Here is a 16945-nt window from a genome sequence, read left to right on the forward strand (position 1 = left end):
AAAGGCGTTCCTGGGGTCAAAACAAGGAATGTGGCAATTTTTTTCTCCCAGGGTTCCTGTTTCTGCATTCAGCCACCCCCAGGAATGCTGCCTCCTCCATGCTGCCCCGTTCCATTCTCTTTCTGGCATCTCACTTGTGTCCCCCACCATAGCCCTGTGGACCCCCCACTTTTATGTTTACCAGTTGCCTCATTCTGTCTGCATTGGTGACCCCTTCACCCTCACAAGCCTGGCAACCCCAAGACTGCCAGCCCAGCCCTACTCCTCACCCTACTCCAGAGCTCCCATCCTTCCCAGGAGCTGAAGGTGAGAACAAGGTGCTGGTTGTCACTGTCAACCCAGAGCTGAGCCACAGGGTTTAAAGCCTGCACACAGGATCCCCCCAAGTGGGCCCAGTCCTTGTGCTGCTTCCCCACTTTCAAGACCTATGTCTGCACACTGCTCGAGAGATTGTTCTTGCCCCTCAAAGTTCCCAAATCTGACCTCCCAAGTCCCCTAGCCCTTAAGGCCACCTTGGGGACAGCTGGGCAAGTTGCCCATCAGAGGAAGATGCTCTCTCATCAAGAGTGCTAATCTGATTAGAACATTAAATTGAGTTAATAGAAAGATGGAAATTAATTAGGGGTTAATCAGAATTTTGGGAAAGAGGGAGCTGACGTGGGGAATAAATTATTTCTTTTCAGAGATACTATTATTGTTGTCTCTTTAAAATATAAAAGTAAGATATTCTGATTGTACAAAATTCACTTAATTTTAAAGAAGTATGTATAAAACTAAAAATAATAGTTCTCTTTCAACACTGAGATAGCCTGTATTACTGATTTTGAGTGATCTATTGTTAAAAATATCAATTTATTTTATAGAAAAATACAATCAGAGAACATGACTTTTATACAACAAATGCATACATAATATATACGTAATAATGTAAATAATATGGAATGATCTAGATCTGATTCATTTTCTTACTTCCTTAAGTAAATGAGCTTTTGTACAGCAACCTGGTTTGAGGGGAAGAATTGGGGCAGAATGGCAGGGGTGGTGGCCCTGGATGACAACCCCAGGCTTCAGCTAATAGTAAGCTCTTCAAGTACAATTGAAATCATAGTGTGACACCCCCAGCCCCAAGGAGAGAGCAATCCAGCTGTCTGTGACGTCCTGCTCTACCCCCAGCCATTATCCAGAACTATAGCTTCAGGGAAGGGACTGTCATTCTGGGGACTGGGACAAGGCCAGCCAGGCTGTCTGGCCACATGGCAGCTTGTACCTCACAGAGAGGGGCCGAGGCTTGGCACACACACCCTGTGGTCACGTGTACCACACTGGACTTCACATGTGTAGTGGGTACTAAGCATGTAGTTTGTTTGAATCTGGGTTCTAGCTGGCACTGAGGGGTTTGGAATAGTTTTCTTGTCACCTTAAATCAAGGACATTCTCCATGCCCAGCTCTGTGAGAGCCTATACCTCCCAACACTGGGTCCCTTGCTGTTACTTTCTCCCTGGGCCCTACTTCCCGTCACCACCACCCCCAACTCTCTGAACTCCAGGAAGAATAAATTCGCCGCTCACAAACCCGCCGCTTAATTAATGTCTGGAACTAATGCCCCAATTTGCTCAACGATTCTGCTGCTCACCTCGGTGACAAATTTGTGTTGTTGTTGTTCTTTGGAAGCTTAAAATAGCAGGCGTGCCCGTGGCTTCAGCTCAGATGGCTTCTTGTCTGGCTTCCCAAGTTGCCTGAGTCCTTTGCCTACTGCTTACCTGTTGGGTGGCCCAGGGAGGTCAAGGCCCCAAGAGGTGGGGGGACCTTCCTGCAGCCATACAATGGGTCTGGAATCCAGGAGACCCTCCTGTGATTGTGTACGTGTTGCTGGCTGGCTGGTGGGAGCTCCCTGGACCTGGACTGAGGCAGTGGCAAAGCAATGGGGGATCGTGCTTGATTCTTCTTGCCCTGCCCTGTCCCTGCAGACCCGCAGCTCGCGTCACACTCAGGGAGCCCAGCCGGGGCTGGCAGACCAGGCAGCCAAGCTGTCCTACGCCTCAGCTGAGTCGCTGGAGACCATGTCGGAGGCTGAGCTGCCCCTGGGCTTTAGCAGGATGAACCGCTTCCGACAGAGCCTGCCCCTCTCTCGCTCAGCCAGTCAGACCAAACTGCGATCTCCAGGTACGGACCAGGCAGGCTCCTCCCTCTGCTCCTCTCCTCCAGCCCTCCTCATCCCCTATACCACTACATCCCTCCTAAGCTCAAATTCCTCTTTCCCAGCGACCACCCCTGTCAGGGCCCCTCTGCTCTCTTTCTCCACCCCTCCTTCTGCCTCATCATCTCCTGCCCCTTCCTTCCCTTCTCTCCTCTCCCGCCCTCCCTCCTCTCTACCTTAACCCTCTCTTTTCCTACTGGACTTCTTAGCCCTTTCTCTTATAGAGCAGTCCCTCTTTCCTTCATCCCTCCCTTTTTACCTCTCTTCCCTCTCTCTCTCTCCTTCAGCACCCCTCTACCCTTCTACCCTCTACCCCAGTTTTTGCCCTACCTTCTCCTGCCCGCAACCCCCATTTCCCGGTCCACCTGCCTGGGATACTGGTGCTCCGGGAGGCCAGCCCTGGCAGCATGAGGAGTGCCTGGGTGCACCTGCACTCGGGGGCCGCATCCAGCCTCAGACCCTGCCTCTGTGGGACCGGCTCAGCTCCCGAAGGCTCCCCTTGCTCTCCGGGCGGTTGGTCTGGCAGCGGGGGCAATAACAATGAAGGTGGCATCTCCTTCGCAGGGGTGCTGTTCCTGCAGTTTGGGGAGGAGACACGGCGCGTGCACATCACGCACGAGGTCAGCAGTCTGGATACGCTGCATGCACTCATCGCGCACATGTTCCCGCAGAAGCTCACCATGGGCATGCTCAAGTCGCCAAACACCGCCATCCTCATCAAAGACGAGGCGCGCAACGTCTTCTACGAACTGGAGGACGTTCGGTGGGCGTGGCTCCAGGGGGATGGGTGGGCTTCCCTATACTCCTCCCCAGGAGATTACCCCCAAGGCCCTTCCCCAGCTCCTTCTAGACCTTCTCTCTGCCCTTCCCCTCTCCTCCAGGGCCTGATCCTCTGGTCCCCTCACCCCCTCCCTTCTAAATCTCCCAGCCCTGCGGGTTGAGAGACACCGACCTGACTTAACCTGGAAATGGCTTCACAGGCTGAGGAAGTGGTCCAGGTGGAGGCTGTGGTGTGTGTGTTGGTGGCACACAGCCCAAGACACCAAGATCCACTGAGCAAAGGACTTAGGAAGGGGTTGGGGTCCTGTTCCCCTTGCCACCTCTTTTTTCTGTGGGCAGTAGCTGCCTCTCCTTACTGCATGCCTGGGAAATGCATGGTGACCCTCTGCACCCTTCCCCCAGGGATATCCAGGACCGCAGTATTATCAAGATCTATAGGAAGGAACCTCTGTATGCTGCTTTCCCTGGCTCACACCTCACAAACGGGGACCTTCGGGTATGAATGGGGATACGGGGGGGGGGGACCTTAGGATATGAATGGGGATGCTCACGGAATTGGGGAGGCTGACAGAAAGTGGCCCAGGCAGGTGAAATGTGGGCAAGTGTCAAGGGAACCAGGGAAGACTAGGAGAATTAAGGGGGCTGACCCCTTAATTATGGAATTAATGGAGGAGCCCTCTCCTCTCACCACCACTTCACCCTTGCTCCAGTCCTGTGCGCTCAGGACTTCTTTCACAGACCTCTAGGTATTCTAAGGCCTCTCTCCTGAGCCACTTATTCTCCTTGACTTCCCCACCCCCACAATGGGTCGGGCTGAGGGGTGCCCCTCTGTTGCTTCTCCATCTACAACCTTGCCACACACCCTCACACACCTGTGCTGGGAGCCCTGATGGGTAAGGTGCCCAAAATACACTGCAGGAGAGAGGAAAGGTAGAGAACAGGGACTTGTTGCTGGCTTCTCAAGCAAGGGCAAAAGGGTTCCCTTTGTGACTAGCCCTGTGGGGTTACGGAGCTGTCTTCTGCGCAGAGAGAGATGGTGTATGCTTCGCGGGAGTCATCGCCCACTCGGCGACTCAATAACCTGTCGCCGGCACCGCACCTGGCATCTGGTTCGCCGCCTCCCGGGCTACCATCTGGGCTGCCGTCGGGGCTGCCGTCGGGTTCGCCATCGCGCTCGCGTCTCTCCTACGCTGGGGGGCGCCCGCCCTCCTACGCTGGCAGCCCGGTGCACCACGCGGCAGAGAGACTGGGAGGTGCCCCTGCCACCCAGGGCGTTAGCCCCAGTCCAAGCGCCATCCTGGAGCGTCGCGACGTCAAACCGGACGAGGACCTGGCGGGGAAAGCGGGTGGCATGGTGCTGGTAAAGGGCGAGGGTCTCTACGCCGATCCCTATGGGCTGCTGCACGAGGGCCGCCTGAGCCTGGCCGCGGCCGCCGGCGACCCGTTCGCCTACCCCGGCGCAGGCGGCTTGTACAAACGCGGCTCGGTGCGCTCGTTGAGCACCTATTCGGCCGCTGCGCTGCAGTCGGACCTGGAGGATTCGCTGTACAAGGCGGCAGGCGGCGGCGGCCCGATCTACGGCGACAGCTATGGTTTCCGCTTGCCGCCCTCCTCGCCACAGAAACTGGCCGACGTGGCAGCGCCCCCCGGAGGGCCCCCGCCGCCTCACAGCCCCTACTCAGGGCCACCTAGCCGGGGCTCGCCGGTGCGTCAGTCTTTCCGAAAAGATTCCGGCTCTTCCTCGGTCTTCGCTGAGAGTCCCGGAGGCAAGACCCGCAGCACCGCGGGCTCCTCGACAGCCGGAGCCCCTCCTTCCGAGCTCTTCCCTGGGCCTGGGGAGCGCTCGCTCGTCGGATTCGGGCCACCAGTACCAGCCAAGGACACGGAGACCAGGTGAGAGACACTTGCAAGGCCTCAGGACTATGGGAGTGGGGTGGGATGGGAAGAGGAGGCACCCCGCAGAGGCCCTGTCAGGTGTGTTTGCTGAACTCAAGAGATCCCAGAGTCCTTTGAGATCTACAGTGATCTTAAGTGGGTGGCCAGAGAGCATTTTGGATATGGCAGGGAGGGCACTGAAGAGATGGGCATGCCATCTCTTTTGTGTGCAAATCTTGAAGCAGTGGGTGAGAGGGCCCCAAATATGGACTCTGGAGATGTGAGTTTGCATGTGTTCCTTGAGCCTCAGTTTCCACAACTGTAAAATTCAAGGGCTGAGCTAGCCCCTTTTTTTTTTTTAAGTCAATTTCCAGCTGGAACACAGAATTTGTAACCATGAGAGCTGTCCAGCATAGGGTCAGCTGAATTTCACTGGGGAGTGGGTTGCTGGTAAGAAATAGGGAGGGGAGAGAAACACATTTTTTTAACCTAGCCTTCAGGCCTGGGAGTCCTGAACCACCACTCAGTGCCCTCTTAAGGGTGCAGGGCTGAAGGAGGTAGCCAGGGTAAGAGGTAACCTCTGCCCTCAAGCAGCATTGCTGACTGGTGAGAAGCCACCTGTCTTCGCACAGCAACCTTGTGGCCTTTGTGACAGGCACTGTACCATTTCCTGATGCCAAGTTGGGCAAACCCAGTTCCTGCTTGGTCTAGTGGGGAGACACACTAAAACATTCTTGCATTGCCCTTGAGTGGTCTGGGGAAGAGGTTCCTTAAGGCCACTGGAACTTTGGGATGGCCTCAGAGAGGAGGTGGGGAGAAAAGCATAGAGGGGCATAAGCAAAGCATGGAGTGGTCAGGACAGATCGCTTAGGGAGGTGAGAAATGCAGTAGGGGGTGGGCTTGTTCTTTAGGCATTTGGTCTCTTTGTGTGCCTGAACTGCAGCTGGGGAAAGAATGTTATTTCTCCTGGTGATCAATCTTAGAAATGAGAGGCTGGGCAGGAGTCATGCTTAGAGCAGGGATTGCTCAGAACCACCTTCCTCCCCAGGGAGCGAATGGAGGCCATGGAGAAGCAGATTGCCAGCCTCACAGGCCTGGTGCAGAGCGCCCTACTTCGAGGCTCAGAGCCTGAGACACCCAGGTACGGTCCCTCTCCCAACACCACTGCCAGGGGCAGGAAGAAGGGGCAATGAGCATTAGAAGTCCTGAGCTTGATTTTGCCAATGTCTCACTGGGCAAGTCCCTTCCCTTTTCTGCTGTTCCATCCCATGATCAGGGAGCTGAAAGAGATGACATCTAAGGTCCCACTCAGCTTTGATGGTCTGGGGCTGGCCTGGACCTCTGATGACCATCTTCTTTTCCCTGTGCTACAGTGAGAAGATTGAAGGCTCCAATGGAGCAGCCACCCCATCAGCACGTGAGTGACCCTTCCCTTCTTTTCTCACAGGGTCTTTCCCTCTCTGAGTCAGTTTCCTAATCTGTAAACTAGGGATCAAACAATAGCTACATCACTGGACTTTCAATGGATACTTGAGTGTTCACCTTAACCCAAGATGTCACTGCACTGGTGCTTTGTTCCTCATTGTTAGAACTGATTATCACTTAGAGCAGGAAGCAAAGTCATGTGTCTCTGGCTACTGTGTGGGGTCAAAAGTGGGGAGGATCTTGCACCAGCGCCTCTCAGTCTCACTTTTTATTCCCTTTTTCCCATCCTCATGGTCCCTCCCTGTAGCATGCGGGTCAGGCAGCAGAAGCAGTGGGGCAACCCCTGTGTCTGGCCCTCCCCCTCCCTCAGCCAGCAGCACCCCTGCAGGGCAGCCCACAGCTATCAGCCGGCTGCAGATGCAGCTGCACTTGCGTGGCCTGCAAAACAGCACCAGTGACCTGCGTGGCCAACTTCAGCAGTTGCGAAAGCTCCAGGTAATGCTCCCCTCAAGCGCCACCAACTAGCCCAAACTCCTTCCACAAGTACTGTCCATCCCCCAGTGCCCGCCCTTCCCCATGGAGCTCTGGGGAATCCCTTTCTGCTCACAGGTCCCTACCACCTGAACCCTTTCTCCCCTTTTCTTGAGCTCCTGCTACTCATTGAACCTCCACCCCTGGCCCATGCCCCGCCCCCCCCCACTAGCCCTCCTTCTTTCCCATGGCTCTTCTAGAGCCCCAGGCCAACCCTCACCATAGATATCATTGCGGGTGGGGGGCAACTCCAGTTCCTTCTGGCCCCGCATATCTCTTCCCCACGTCCCCTCAGCTCTCCCTTCCTGAGCCCGGACAGTCTGCTCCGTCCTTCCTGGCAGATGGTCCCACCAGTCAGGAGCCTGGCATCGCTGTGCCGGCTACTCGAGAGGGCCCCAGGACCCGTCAGGCGAGAATAATGCGCAGAGACAGGCTGGGGAGGGGGCAGAGAGTTGCCATCTGGGCCAAGGGTAAGGTCTCGCCCACCCCCCTCCAGTCAGGCTTGGAACTGGGTTCGACCGTTAACTTAGCATTAACTTGGTCCTCCCGTCCCAGTCACGGAAACTATCAACCCCAGCGCTTGAGTCCTTCATGCCAGGCCCGTCCCCATTCAGGGCTGCTCAAGGCCACAGCCATGCAGCTGCACTCTAGGCAGGGCCCAGCGTAGGACCCCCGCCCCGCGCCACATTTTCTCATCCTGTTCTTCTGCCCCTACACTTTCCCAGAACTTAACCTTCCCCTGCGCCACTCACCGCCTCAACCCTTTGCTGCTGCTCATGGCCACAGCACCTTCTGCACTGCCCAGCATAGCACCGCCCAGTACAGCACAGCTCCCTCCACTGTCCACTGCCCATTCTCCTGCCTCCGTTTTCCCCCAGATTTAGCCCTCGGCCCCTACCCGCACCGTCCGTGGCGGCTCGTGGCCACAGCTAAGCAGCCGCATCTTCTGTGGAGCTGGAGCCGCATAGGGCTGCCCTCTGCACTCCCTCGCCCCGCGCGCCTCCTATCCCTCCCACCCAGGTCCACGCGCCCATCCTTGCATCCCGCAGCTCCAGAACCAGGAGTCGGTGCGCGCGCTGCTGAAGCGCACAGAGGCGGAGCTGAGCATGCGCGTGTCCGAGGCGGCGCGGCGGCAGGAGGACCCGCTGCAGCGGCAGCGCACCCTGGTGGAGGAGGAGAGGCTGCGCTACCTCAACGACGAGGAGCTCATCACCCAGCAGCTCAAGTGAGGCTGGGCCCGGCCGCGGAGGGAGGGTGGGGGGCGCGGCCGAGGCCAAGGCAGCCTGTTTTCCCTGGGAGGCACAGCTCCCTTCCTTCGGAATCACAGGTGACGTTGGTTTGTTCTGGGGCCTGATTTCATCCTCCTCTGTGGCCTGATTTCTCTATGACCCACAAACCTTTGACCATCTGGCATAATTCCCGATTTCTTTTTTCTGGCTTGGTGCCTGCTTTTGCTGTGGTCTTGCTTCCTCATCATTTAGTTTGGCAACTTCACTCACATGTGGCTGGGGCCTGATTTCTCTCTGACCTCTGCCTGCTTTTGTTCTGGCCCGTGACCCATGTAAATTGACCCTAGGGCAGAGCATGCAGGTGGAGTGTTCAGGCGCCACCCCCCACTCCAGCTTGGTGATGACTAGCCACCATTGTCACCACTCCTGTCCACTGATTTCTGAGACCAGGTATAGCCAAGGAAAACCCTCCTTGCTTGGTATAACTGGAACTGAGATGGAGTGTTCTGGAAGGAAGAAAGAATAGCGAACATCCCACCCCAAATGATTGGACACTGAAGGGTTAACAGAAGACAGTCTCCATCCAAATTTAGCAAATGGCTGTCTGGCCACAATTCCATTGTCTGGCACCTTTGAAAGGAGAAGCTGCCTTTTGCTGTCCATTCAGGAGGGAGCAACCCCACCCCACTGCAGCTTTCCCTTATCAATTACTGAGTCTGAGGCAAAGACTTCTGCTTTTTCCCTATGTCCCTCCCTCTTGGTGAGGACTTGGGGTCTGGCTCCAGCATCGAGGGGCTATGTGTTCAGGGCAGTTCTTGCCTCAGTGCCCTCATCTATGCCAGTATTAAGATTTTTGCATTATCTGGATAGGGGTTGGGTTGTACTCAGGAGTGCCCAGGAGCCAGGAGAGCTGCTCACAGAAGCTCGACTTCCTCCCTAAGTCATATATGGAGCCTTTGCAAAGGCTCCTGCTCTATCAACCTGGGGTCCACGCAGCCTGGTGACACATGCCTTAAAGAGGCAGGAGGCAAAGATTCATATAACATCATACCCCATGTGGAAATAAGCCAGCAGCCATTGCCTGTCACTCAGGTGCGATGGCTTAGTGAAAGCTCCAGCCAGATTTCCATTAGACGAGCAGCTGCCATCCCCCTCTCCTAGGGAAATCTCTTTACTGGACTTTCCTGTCCTTTCCTTGTTCCTTTCCATTTGGCACAGCAGAGCTGGGTTGGAATTTTCAAAAGAACTTTACTGAGACATTAAAGGAAATATAAAAGCACAGAGGTGGAAGAGATGAAAGGATGGATTTATTCTCTGGTCATTAATGAGTGTCTGGTCCTTGTCTTCCTGGGGCCTCTGTTCTCCAGGAACATACAGGCCCCTCACCCCTGCCCTCTGTGGGACCCATTGCTCAGACTGCTCTCAAATGACCTGAAAAAACTGCTTCTGTCAGGATTCTCCATCCTTCTGGAATGGGCCTCCTGCCTATTTTGAGTGGGACAGGGGCAAACTGTGTGCCAGCCCTGTTGTGGTTCTGGCCCAGCCTTGAAGGCCCTCCCTGCACACCTTCCATAGCCTCCAGAGGCTTTAGCCCTGCCGCCCTTCCCCACCCCCTACTCTGCTGCACATGCGCTTGTCTTGCCTCATTTTGCTGTGACCCTTCCTCTTTCCTGGCATCTTGCTAGCAGTTAGGCTGGTTCTGTTTCATCAACTTGGCTCACTCATGTGTCTGTCTAGCCAAGCTCTGCCGGGACTCTGCCCTGCTGACTGAGACCTGTTGACTCCTGCCTAACCCACCTTTGGAGTTGAACAGTTATGCAGGGCCCTCGCTCACACAGGCCCCATGCTGAGTGTAATGCTCTGCCATCACCCTCCTGAAAGTCTTAAGTTTTGAACTAGCAACTGAACTCTCATTTTGCAGTGGGCCCTGCAAATTATTTCGCTGGTTCTGTACTGGCCTTCCCCTCTGGACCCTTCTAGGACTAAACACCCAGTCACTTTTTTTTCCCTTCTTGAGGTACTGGGGATGGAACCCAGGTCCTTGAATATGCTAGACAAGCATTCTACCACTGAGCTGTACCCCAGCCCTCAGCCATCATCATCATCATCATCATCATTATTATTATTATTATTATACCAGGGATTGAACCCAGGGACCCTTAACTACTTAGCCACATCCCAGCTCTTTTTATTTTTTATTATGAGAGAGGGTCTCGCTAAGTTGCTGAGGCTGGTTTTGATCTCATGATCCTCCTGCCTCAGCCTCCCAGGCTGCTGAGATTAGAGGTGTGTACCATCATGCCAGGTTTTCAGCCACTTTTTAATCCACTGTCTAGACAAATTGATCTGGAACTCATTTGCAGAACCTGACCAAGTTAGGGGCTTAAAAACTTTGGAGAATCGAATGACAAGACTGAGCCTAGGGGGTCTTGTTCCCCCTCTGCCTGAGAATTGTGGTGTCCTTTCCTCCTGAAGGCTTCCCTGAGTCTTGCTTTAAATGAGGGTGTCTTCTCTGATTGATGTTTGGAAGTGACTATTTTATAAAACTGGCCCAGCCTAAACCAGTCAGGTGTCACACACATATAGGGGAAAGTTTTGCTTTCCCATGTAGCAGAGTCAGGCCTAGGATCTGGTCCTTGGGATCTGCTCTCCCTCCAGTCAGGACAATGTGACTTAAGCCCACCGTGACAACTGAACCAATGGCTGAAGTAAGATGAGTATCTGCTGAAGGCTAGGTGTGACCCCTGGCATGCAGTAAGCATTTAACACAAGATCGCTCCTTAACCAGCAGTGCTGAACCATAGGAATTTTGCCCTTGGCTCCAGCCTGGTCCATCTTTTCATCTGCTAGTCATGCTGATAAGACTTCAGATGACACAGAGCTTTAAGGGTGAGCAAATCTGGGATGATGGAACCGGGATTCAAAAGTTGTTTGCACCTGGATTATTGAGCTAAAATCCAACAGATGGGATTTGACAGGAATGTATGTAAAGTCCCACATGTGGCTTTACATGTGGGATGTCAGTGACTCAAGTACAGAATTGAGATGACCTACTTGTAGCAATTCGTTCTTTCACTTGTTTATTCATTCTACAGTTATTTACCAGCCACCTACTCTATACCAGGCACTGTGCCAGGTGCTGGGAATTGGAGATAAACCTGGAAGACATAGTCTGCCTGGGGTTAATGGTCCAGAAGGTTGTACAACCCAGCAAACAGGAGCTTCAAGGGTTTGTGGGGCAGGAAGCGAAATCCTGACCTCAAGTGGAGGGCCTGGGAGAGTTTTTCACTGAATCCTAAAGACAAGGGGAAATTAACGTGTGTGTGCGTGTGTGTGTGTGTGTGTGTGTGTGTGTATAAGTGAATGGAATGTTCTAGGCAGAGACCATGGCATTTTAAAGGATTAGAAAGGGCTGCACATACAAGGACCTCAGAGAAGTTTTGAACGGCCTGAACAGAAGTAAGCTGGATGGGGTGGGGAATGCAGCTGGAGGGAGAGCAGATCCCAGGGACCAGCCCATTCACATTAGCTTAGTTCATCCTTGTCATGGCCCACGTGGGAGGAACTCTTGCTGGATACCCTCATTTCTTGCATGAGAAGATCAAGGCCCAGATATATTAGGTAACTTGCTCAAGAGCTGGGAAGGCTGAGCTGGGATTGGATCTCAGTCTTGCTGACTCTAGAGTCAAGTTTCCAACCACCACTTGTCTGCTTTGGGAAATTTGGATGTGAGTCTCAAGATCCATTTAGGGATCTTGAGGCAAGGGGTGGTGACTTGTTCTGAGTTTCATCTTAGAAAAGTGTGGGGCCTTAGATGACATGAGCTCAATATAAAACAGCTGAAAACTTAAAGCAGTTTTGGCCTCAAGGAAAGAGGCTGAGTGGCTTGATCAGTTAACTAAAGGTAGATGGGCATGGTGGTGTCTCCTCAGACAGGGGACTCCTCAGGGGTACATGCTGCTGCCTCCAGTTCTCTGAAAGTCGGCCAGATTCTCTACTGCTTCTTTGGCAGAATAAAAATCAGAGACTGCAAGTTACAGCAAGGGAGATTTGGGCTGATGTTGCTAAAGATCAGAGCTTGCAAGGTGGGCCTAGGTCGGCTTTGTGGGAGCTCTTTGGAAGTGTCCCCATTTCTGAGATTTGGCATTTCTGGTTTTACTTGGGCATGTGGCCTGGTGAATAACTTCCAATTTTGATCTTAATAGTGGCCTGATTTCTTTCCAGCTGCTCAATTTCAGGGGGCTTGGCTGGGGCCAGAGGGGCTAAGAGGGTATCTCTGTGGCTGCAGTGACTTGGAGAAGTCGGTGGAGAAGATCCAGAGGGATGTGTCCCATAATCACCGGCTGGTACCCGGCCCTGAGCTGGAGGAGAAGGCGCTGGTGCTGAAGCAGCTTGGGGAGACACTGACGGAGCTCAAGGGTGAGTCTGTGCCAGGCGGTGTGGCCCGTGCTCCCACCACTACGCTGTCCTCCCGGTCCTCAGTGCTCTCTCCCTCCCAGCTCACTCCTTCCTGTCCCCTCAGCTCACTTCCCCGGCCTGCAGAGCAAGATGCGGGTGGTGCTGCGCGTGGAGGTGGAGGCAGTGAAGTTCCTGAAGGAGGAGCCGCAGCGCCTGGATGGGCTCCTCAAGCGCTGCCGTGGGGTCACAGACACGCTGGCGCAGATCCGCAGGTCACTCTCTCCCTGACCTGATTGCCCACAGGGTCACACACTGGGCCTAGATCCATAGGAATGCCCAGCCCTATCCCGACTCCCCCAGAGTTTCCCAGAGTGCTGACTGCATCTGCACTTCGCCTCTGTCCTGTGACCCCTCCCGAGCTGCAGCCTCAGTTTTCCCTGATGCTGTGTGCAGTCACTCCTCCCCAGATCCTCCCATCTCCTCTGAAAGTCTCAGAGCCCTCCTTGCACCCCACATCCCTTAGGCACATTCCCTGGGGCCACCCCCGCCTCCACCCTGCCTCACAGCTGCTCCTAACTCTCCTAACCCAGGCAAGTGGATGAGGGTGTGTGGCCACCCCCCAACAACCTCCTCAGTCAGTCCCCCAAGAAGGTGACAGCTGAGACTGACTTCAACAAGGGGCTGGACTTTGAGATGCCACCCCCCAGTCCTCCACTGAACCTCCATGAGCTGAGCGGGCCGGCCGAGGGAGCCCCTCTCACCCCCAAGGGCAGCAACCCCACCAAAGGCCTGGATCCTTCTGGCAAAAGAAGTGTGGACAAGGCTGTGTCTGTTGAGGTGCGGGGGCCTGGGTGGGCGAGGGGCACAAGCTGCATCTGCGAGTGCTTGCACCATCCTGGAGTAGGAAGCTCTAAGCAAGTGGGTCCTTTGTCTCGGGGGAGGAGAGTAAGTCCTCTAATGGAAATCTGAGAAGCATAATGAGGGTAACATTCATCCTTCTAGACAGAAAGTATATTATAAAACTATAATCATCAAAGCAATATGGTGTTGGCCTAAGAATAGGCTGTGGTCAATGGAATAGAATAGAATGTCCAGAAACATGATATCATATGACAAGGTAGTAACAGGATGTAATATAATGAAGCCACCTTCGTGACCCACACGAATGACATGTAATTCCCAAGGAGAAGGGTGAGGTCCCCTGGGGGCTGGATCAACTGGAGGCTTCCTTTCTATCCCTTGCATGTGTGGATAGAGAAGGGACTGAGCCCTGGAGGTCCTGGGTCAGGGCAACCGCTCCTGGAGGGTCTAGCACTGGACTGACGCTGACCCTCCACCCCAAGGCTGCAGAGCGGGACTGGGAAGAGAAGCGGGCAGCCCTGACCCAGTACAGTGCCAAGGACATCAATCGGCTGCTGGAGGAGACGCAGGCAGAGCTACTCAAGGCCATCCCGGACCTGGACTGTGCCAGCAAAGCCCACCCGGGCCCAGCCCCCACCCCGGACCACAAGCCCCCCAAGGCACCCCATGGCCAGAAGGCAGCCCCCCGAACAGAGCCCAGCGGGAGGAGGGGCTCAGGTATGGGGATGGAGGGGCTGGTGAGGAGCCCAGAATTGGGGAACCCAATTCTCAGGGCTCTCGGTTGGGGAGTGAGCACCGTGGTGCTTGGGCTGCCAGAGAAGGGGGCGCTGGCCATCAGTGGCCAGGCCTCAGACCACTGAGGGAGAGGGAGACCCAGAGGGCAGGGTAAGCTGGACTCCATTCTGGCCCTTCCCACTGCCCCGAGGGCTGCTGAGAGGCAGGGAGGACCCTGCATGCAGGCAGAATGATCCTCCTGCCCCTCTTGGCTGAACTGAGCACCTGCTGTGAGCCAGGCGGGCTGAGAGTAGGGTGCAGAGGTAGATACCCACAGGGATCCTGTGCTCCCGGAGTCTGAGAAATGGGGGAGAGGCAGAAATTTTAAGGGGAAATGGCAGTCAGTCATCCTTCCTTCATTCTTTCATTCCTGCAATGAATATTATTATTATTTTTCAAAATTGTTTTTAGTTGTAGCTGGACACAGTACCTTTATTTTATTTATTTATTTTTATGTGGTGCTGAGGATTGAACCTAGGGCCTCACATGTGCTAGGCGAGCGCTCTACTGCTGAGCCACAACCCCAGCCCCGTTGCAGCACATATTATTAAGCACCTCCTGTGTGCTAGGTGCTGGGGAGATGGAAATAAGTGGGTGCTTAATTTCTAGAAGTTCAGAGTTTATCAGGGGAATAATACTAACATTCGTGTTTATCAGGCAGTTGCTATGTAGTAAGAACTGTTCCAGCTGCTTTCTGTGTCTGACATTTTTATAATTTCACAGCAGTCCCAGGGGGCAGATGTAGCAACTATTCCCACTTTACTGACGAGGACCCTAAAACTCAAAATGGTTAAGTAATTGGCCCTAGGCCTTACCCAGCATGTAAACCTGAAGGGGCTAAGTGCAGCCATTGGAGGGAGCTGTGCAGAGCCTGAGCTGTGCACACCTAGACGAGGCCCTGGGCGGCCAGGGCAGCTTCCCAGAGGAGGGGAGTTTTTACTGTCTGAAAATGATTAGTCACTTCCTGGCCAGTGAGAGGCCGTGCCAGGGAGAGGGGAGCAGCATGTACCCGTGCCGGCAGATGAGCTCTTGCTGTTGCTGTTGCCTGACGGGGTCCACCCAGGGTCCACCCAGGGTCCACCCAGGGCCCACACCAGGAGTAACAAGCAGAGCAGAGAATGAAAGATTGGCAGGTGCAGAGGGTGCTGGACTAAGGAGCTTGGACTAGTTTGGGGTAATGGGAGCCTCTGAAGATCAGAGGCAGGAGAGTGTCATGATTTGAGTGACCTTTCAGCATGTTGTCCTGGTAACAAGCTGGAGGAAGATTTGGGGGGAAGGGAGAAAACTGGTGAGTGGGGCCAGGCTGGGGGTTGGGGGGCTTGTGCTCAGAACCTGTGGCAAGGGCTGAGGGGAAGGAGACTAGAGTGGTGCTGCTTCTTTGGTACGGGGGATTGAACCAGGGCGCCTTACCAATCAGCTACATTCCCAGTGCTTTTAATTTTTTATCTTGAGACAAGTCTTGCTAAATTGTTGAGGCTGACCTTGAACTTGAGATCTTCCTGCCTCAGCCTCCCAAGGAGCTGGGATTATGGGCGCGTGCCACTGTGCCTGGCTAGAGTAATACTTCTTAAACTTGGATGTGATGTCAATCTTGCTTAACCCAGGATTCTGGTTAAGCAGCTCAGGGCCGGGTCCTGAACTGTGGTTCCAACAAGCTCCCAGGTGCTGCCAATGCTGCTGGCCCAGGACATACTTTAAGTAGCAAGGGGTCAGAGTGCTGTTATTGGAAGAATGACAGGGCTTGGGGCTGGATGGCATGGGGGAGTAAACAGAGGAGGGGCCCTGTGTCCTTCCTCCCCGCCCCCTAGTTTTCCTCTCTCCTCCTGGAGAAGGAAGCAAGGTTTATCTAATACTTGTGGTCAGATGCAGTGTGCTGACCACAGGGCTGCAGCCCTGACCCCAGCCCATTGGCTGCCTGCAGATGAGCTGACAGTGCCCCGATACCGTACGGAGAAGCCCTCCAAGTCACCCCCGCCACCCCCTCCCCGCCGGAGCTTCCCTTCTTCCCATGGCCTGACCACCACACGCACTGGAGAGGTGGTGGTCACCAGCAAGAAAGACTCAGCCTTCATCAAGGTACCACTTCCCCTTGGGCAGAAGCAGAGACTGAATTAGGGGGAAGCCTGAGACGACCTCTGGGCACCCCCTGGAGTGGGAGGGAGCCCTTTCTCCGAGGCAGTGGGTGGGAAGACCACTGGACAGTGGGACTCTGGACTTGTAGTGGGATCCTGGTTATGAGTATTTGCCCTGATTCCACCCAGGCCTCTGCCTGTGGTGGGGCTTCCTGGAAGGGGACAAAGGAAGTTACAGATTCGGAGCCGGGAGAGGAGGGAGGTGATCCAGAACTAGTGGGACCTGGGAGGTGAGTTGGTGCTGGAGGGGACAGACTCTGGTCTTGATGGGGCCCTGGGCCTTTCAGAAGGCTGAGTCTGAGGAGCTGGAGGTGCAGAAGCCCCAAGTGAAGCTGCGGCGGGCTGTGTCTGAGGTGGCCCGCCCTGCCTCCACGCCACCCATCATGGCCTCTGCCATCAAGGATGAGGACGATGAGGACCGCATCATCGCCGAGCTGGAGGTGGGTCAGGGGCATGTGTGGCCTCTGAGGCCTCTTCCAGTCCTGTTCCCCTGCCAGTCCCTAGGGTGAGGTGGCAGGACCAGGGCGAGCCCCAGGACCCCATCCTTCTTGCCTCCCACTTCTTCACCACTGTAAAATGGGGAGTCTGTTAAAGCCCCTTCCTGCAGGTTTGAGTTTTTATTGTGGTTTCTGAGACCCACTCAATTACTTCCCAAACCCACCATACTCTGAAGGCCCTGTGCTGGCATATTCTGAGTCCCCTCAGTGCTGAGACCCCCATCCCAAGTGTCCCCAGGACCATA

At 54.6% G+C, this 16945-nt stretch overlaps 1 protein-coding gene across 14 annotated transcripts in view; it reads left to right on the top strand.

Annotated features, from left to right (window-relative positions):
* Positions 1–16945, top strand: part of Srcin1 (SRC kinase signaling inhibitor 1) — a 66089-nt gene that overhangs the window by 36543 nt on the left and 12601 nt on the right. For 13 of the 14 annotated variants that reach the window (XM_078042114.1, XM_078042123.1, XM_078042115.1 and 10 more), the window contains 14 exons: positions 1969–2164; positions 2763–2961; positions 3381–3474; positions 4006–4871; positions 5902–5994; positions 6227–6270; positions 6586–6773; positions 7859–8034; positions 12327–12457; positions 12561–12708; positions 13027–13273; positions 13780–14014; positions 15993–16147; positions 16491–16643. In XM_078042114.1, coding sequence (XP_077898240.1) covers positions 1969–2164; positions 2763–2961; positions 3381–3474; positions 4006–4871; positions 5902–5994; positions 6227–6270; positions 6586–6773; positions 7859–8034; positions 12327–12457; positions 12561–12708; positions 13027–13273; positions 13780–14014; positions 15993–16147; positions 16491–16643 — 2925 coding nt within the window. The remainder of the gene's footprint in view (positions 1–1968; positions 2165–2762; positions 2962–3380; positions 3475–4005; positions 4872–5901; positions 5995–6226; positions 6271–6585; positions 6774–7858; positions 8035–12326; positions 12458–12560; positions 12709–13026; positions 13274–13779; positions 14015–15992; positions 16148–16490; positions 16644–16945) is intronic. The other variant, XM_078042116.1, reaches the window with a different exon arrangement.

This window comes from Ictidomys tridecemlineatus, chromosome 3, assembly GCF_052094955.1.
Source record: "Ictidomys tridecemlineatus isolate mIctTri1 chromosome 3, mIctTri1.hap1, whole genome shotgun sequence".
Classification (NCBI taxonomy): domain Eukaryota; kingdom Metazoa; phylum Chordata; class Mammalia; order Rodentia; family Sciuridae; genus Ictidomys; species Ictidomys tridecemlineatus.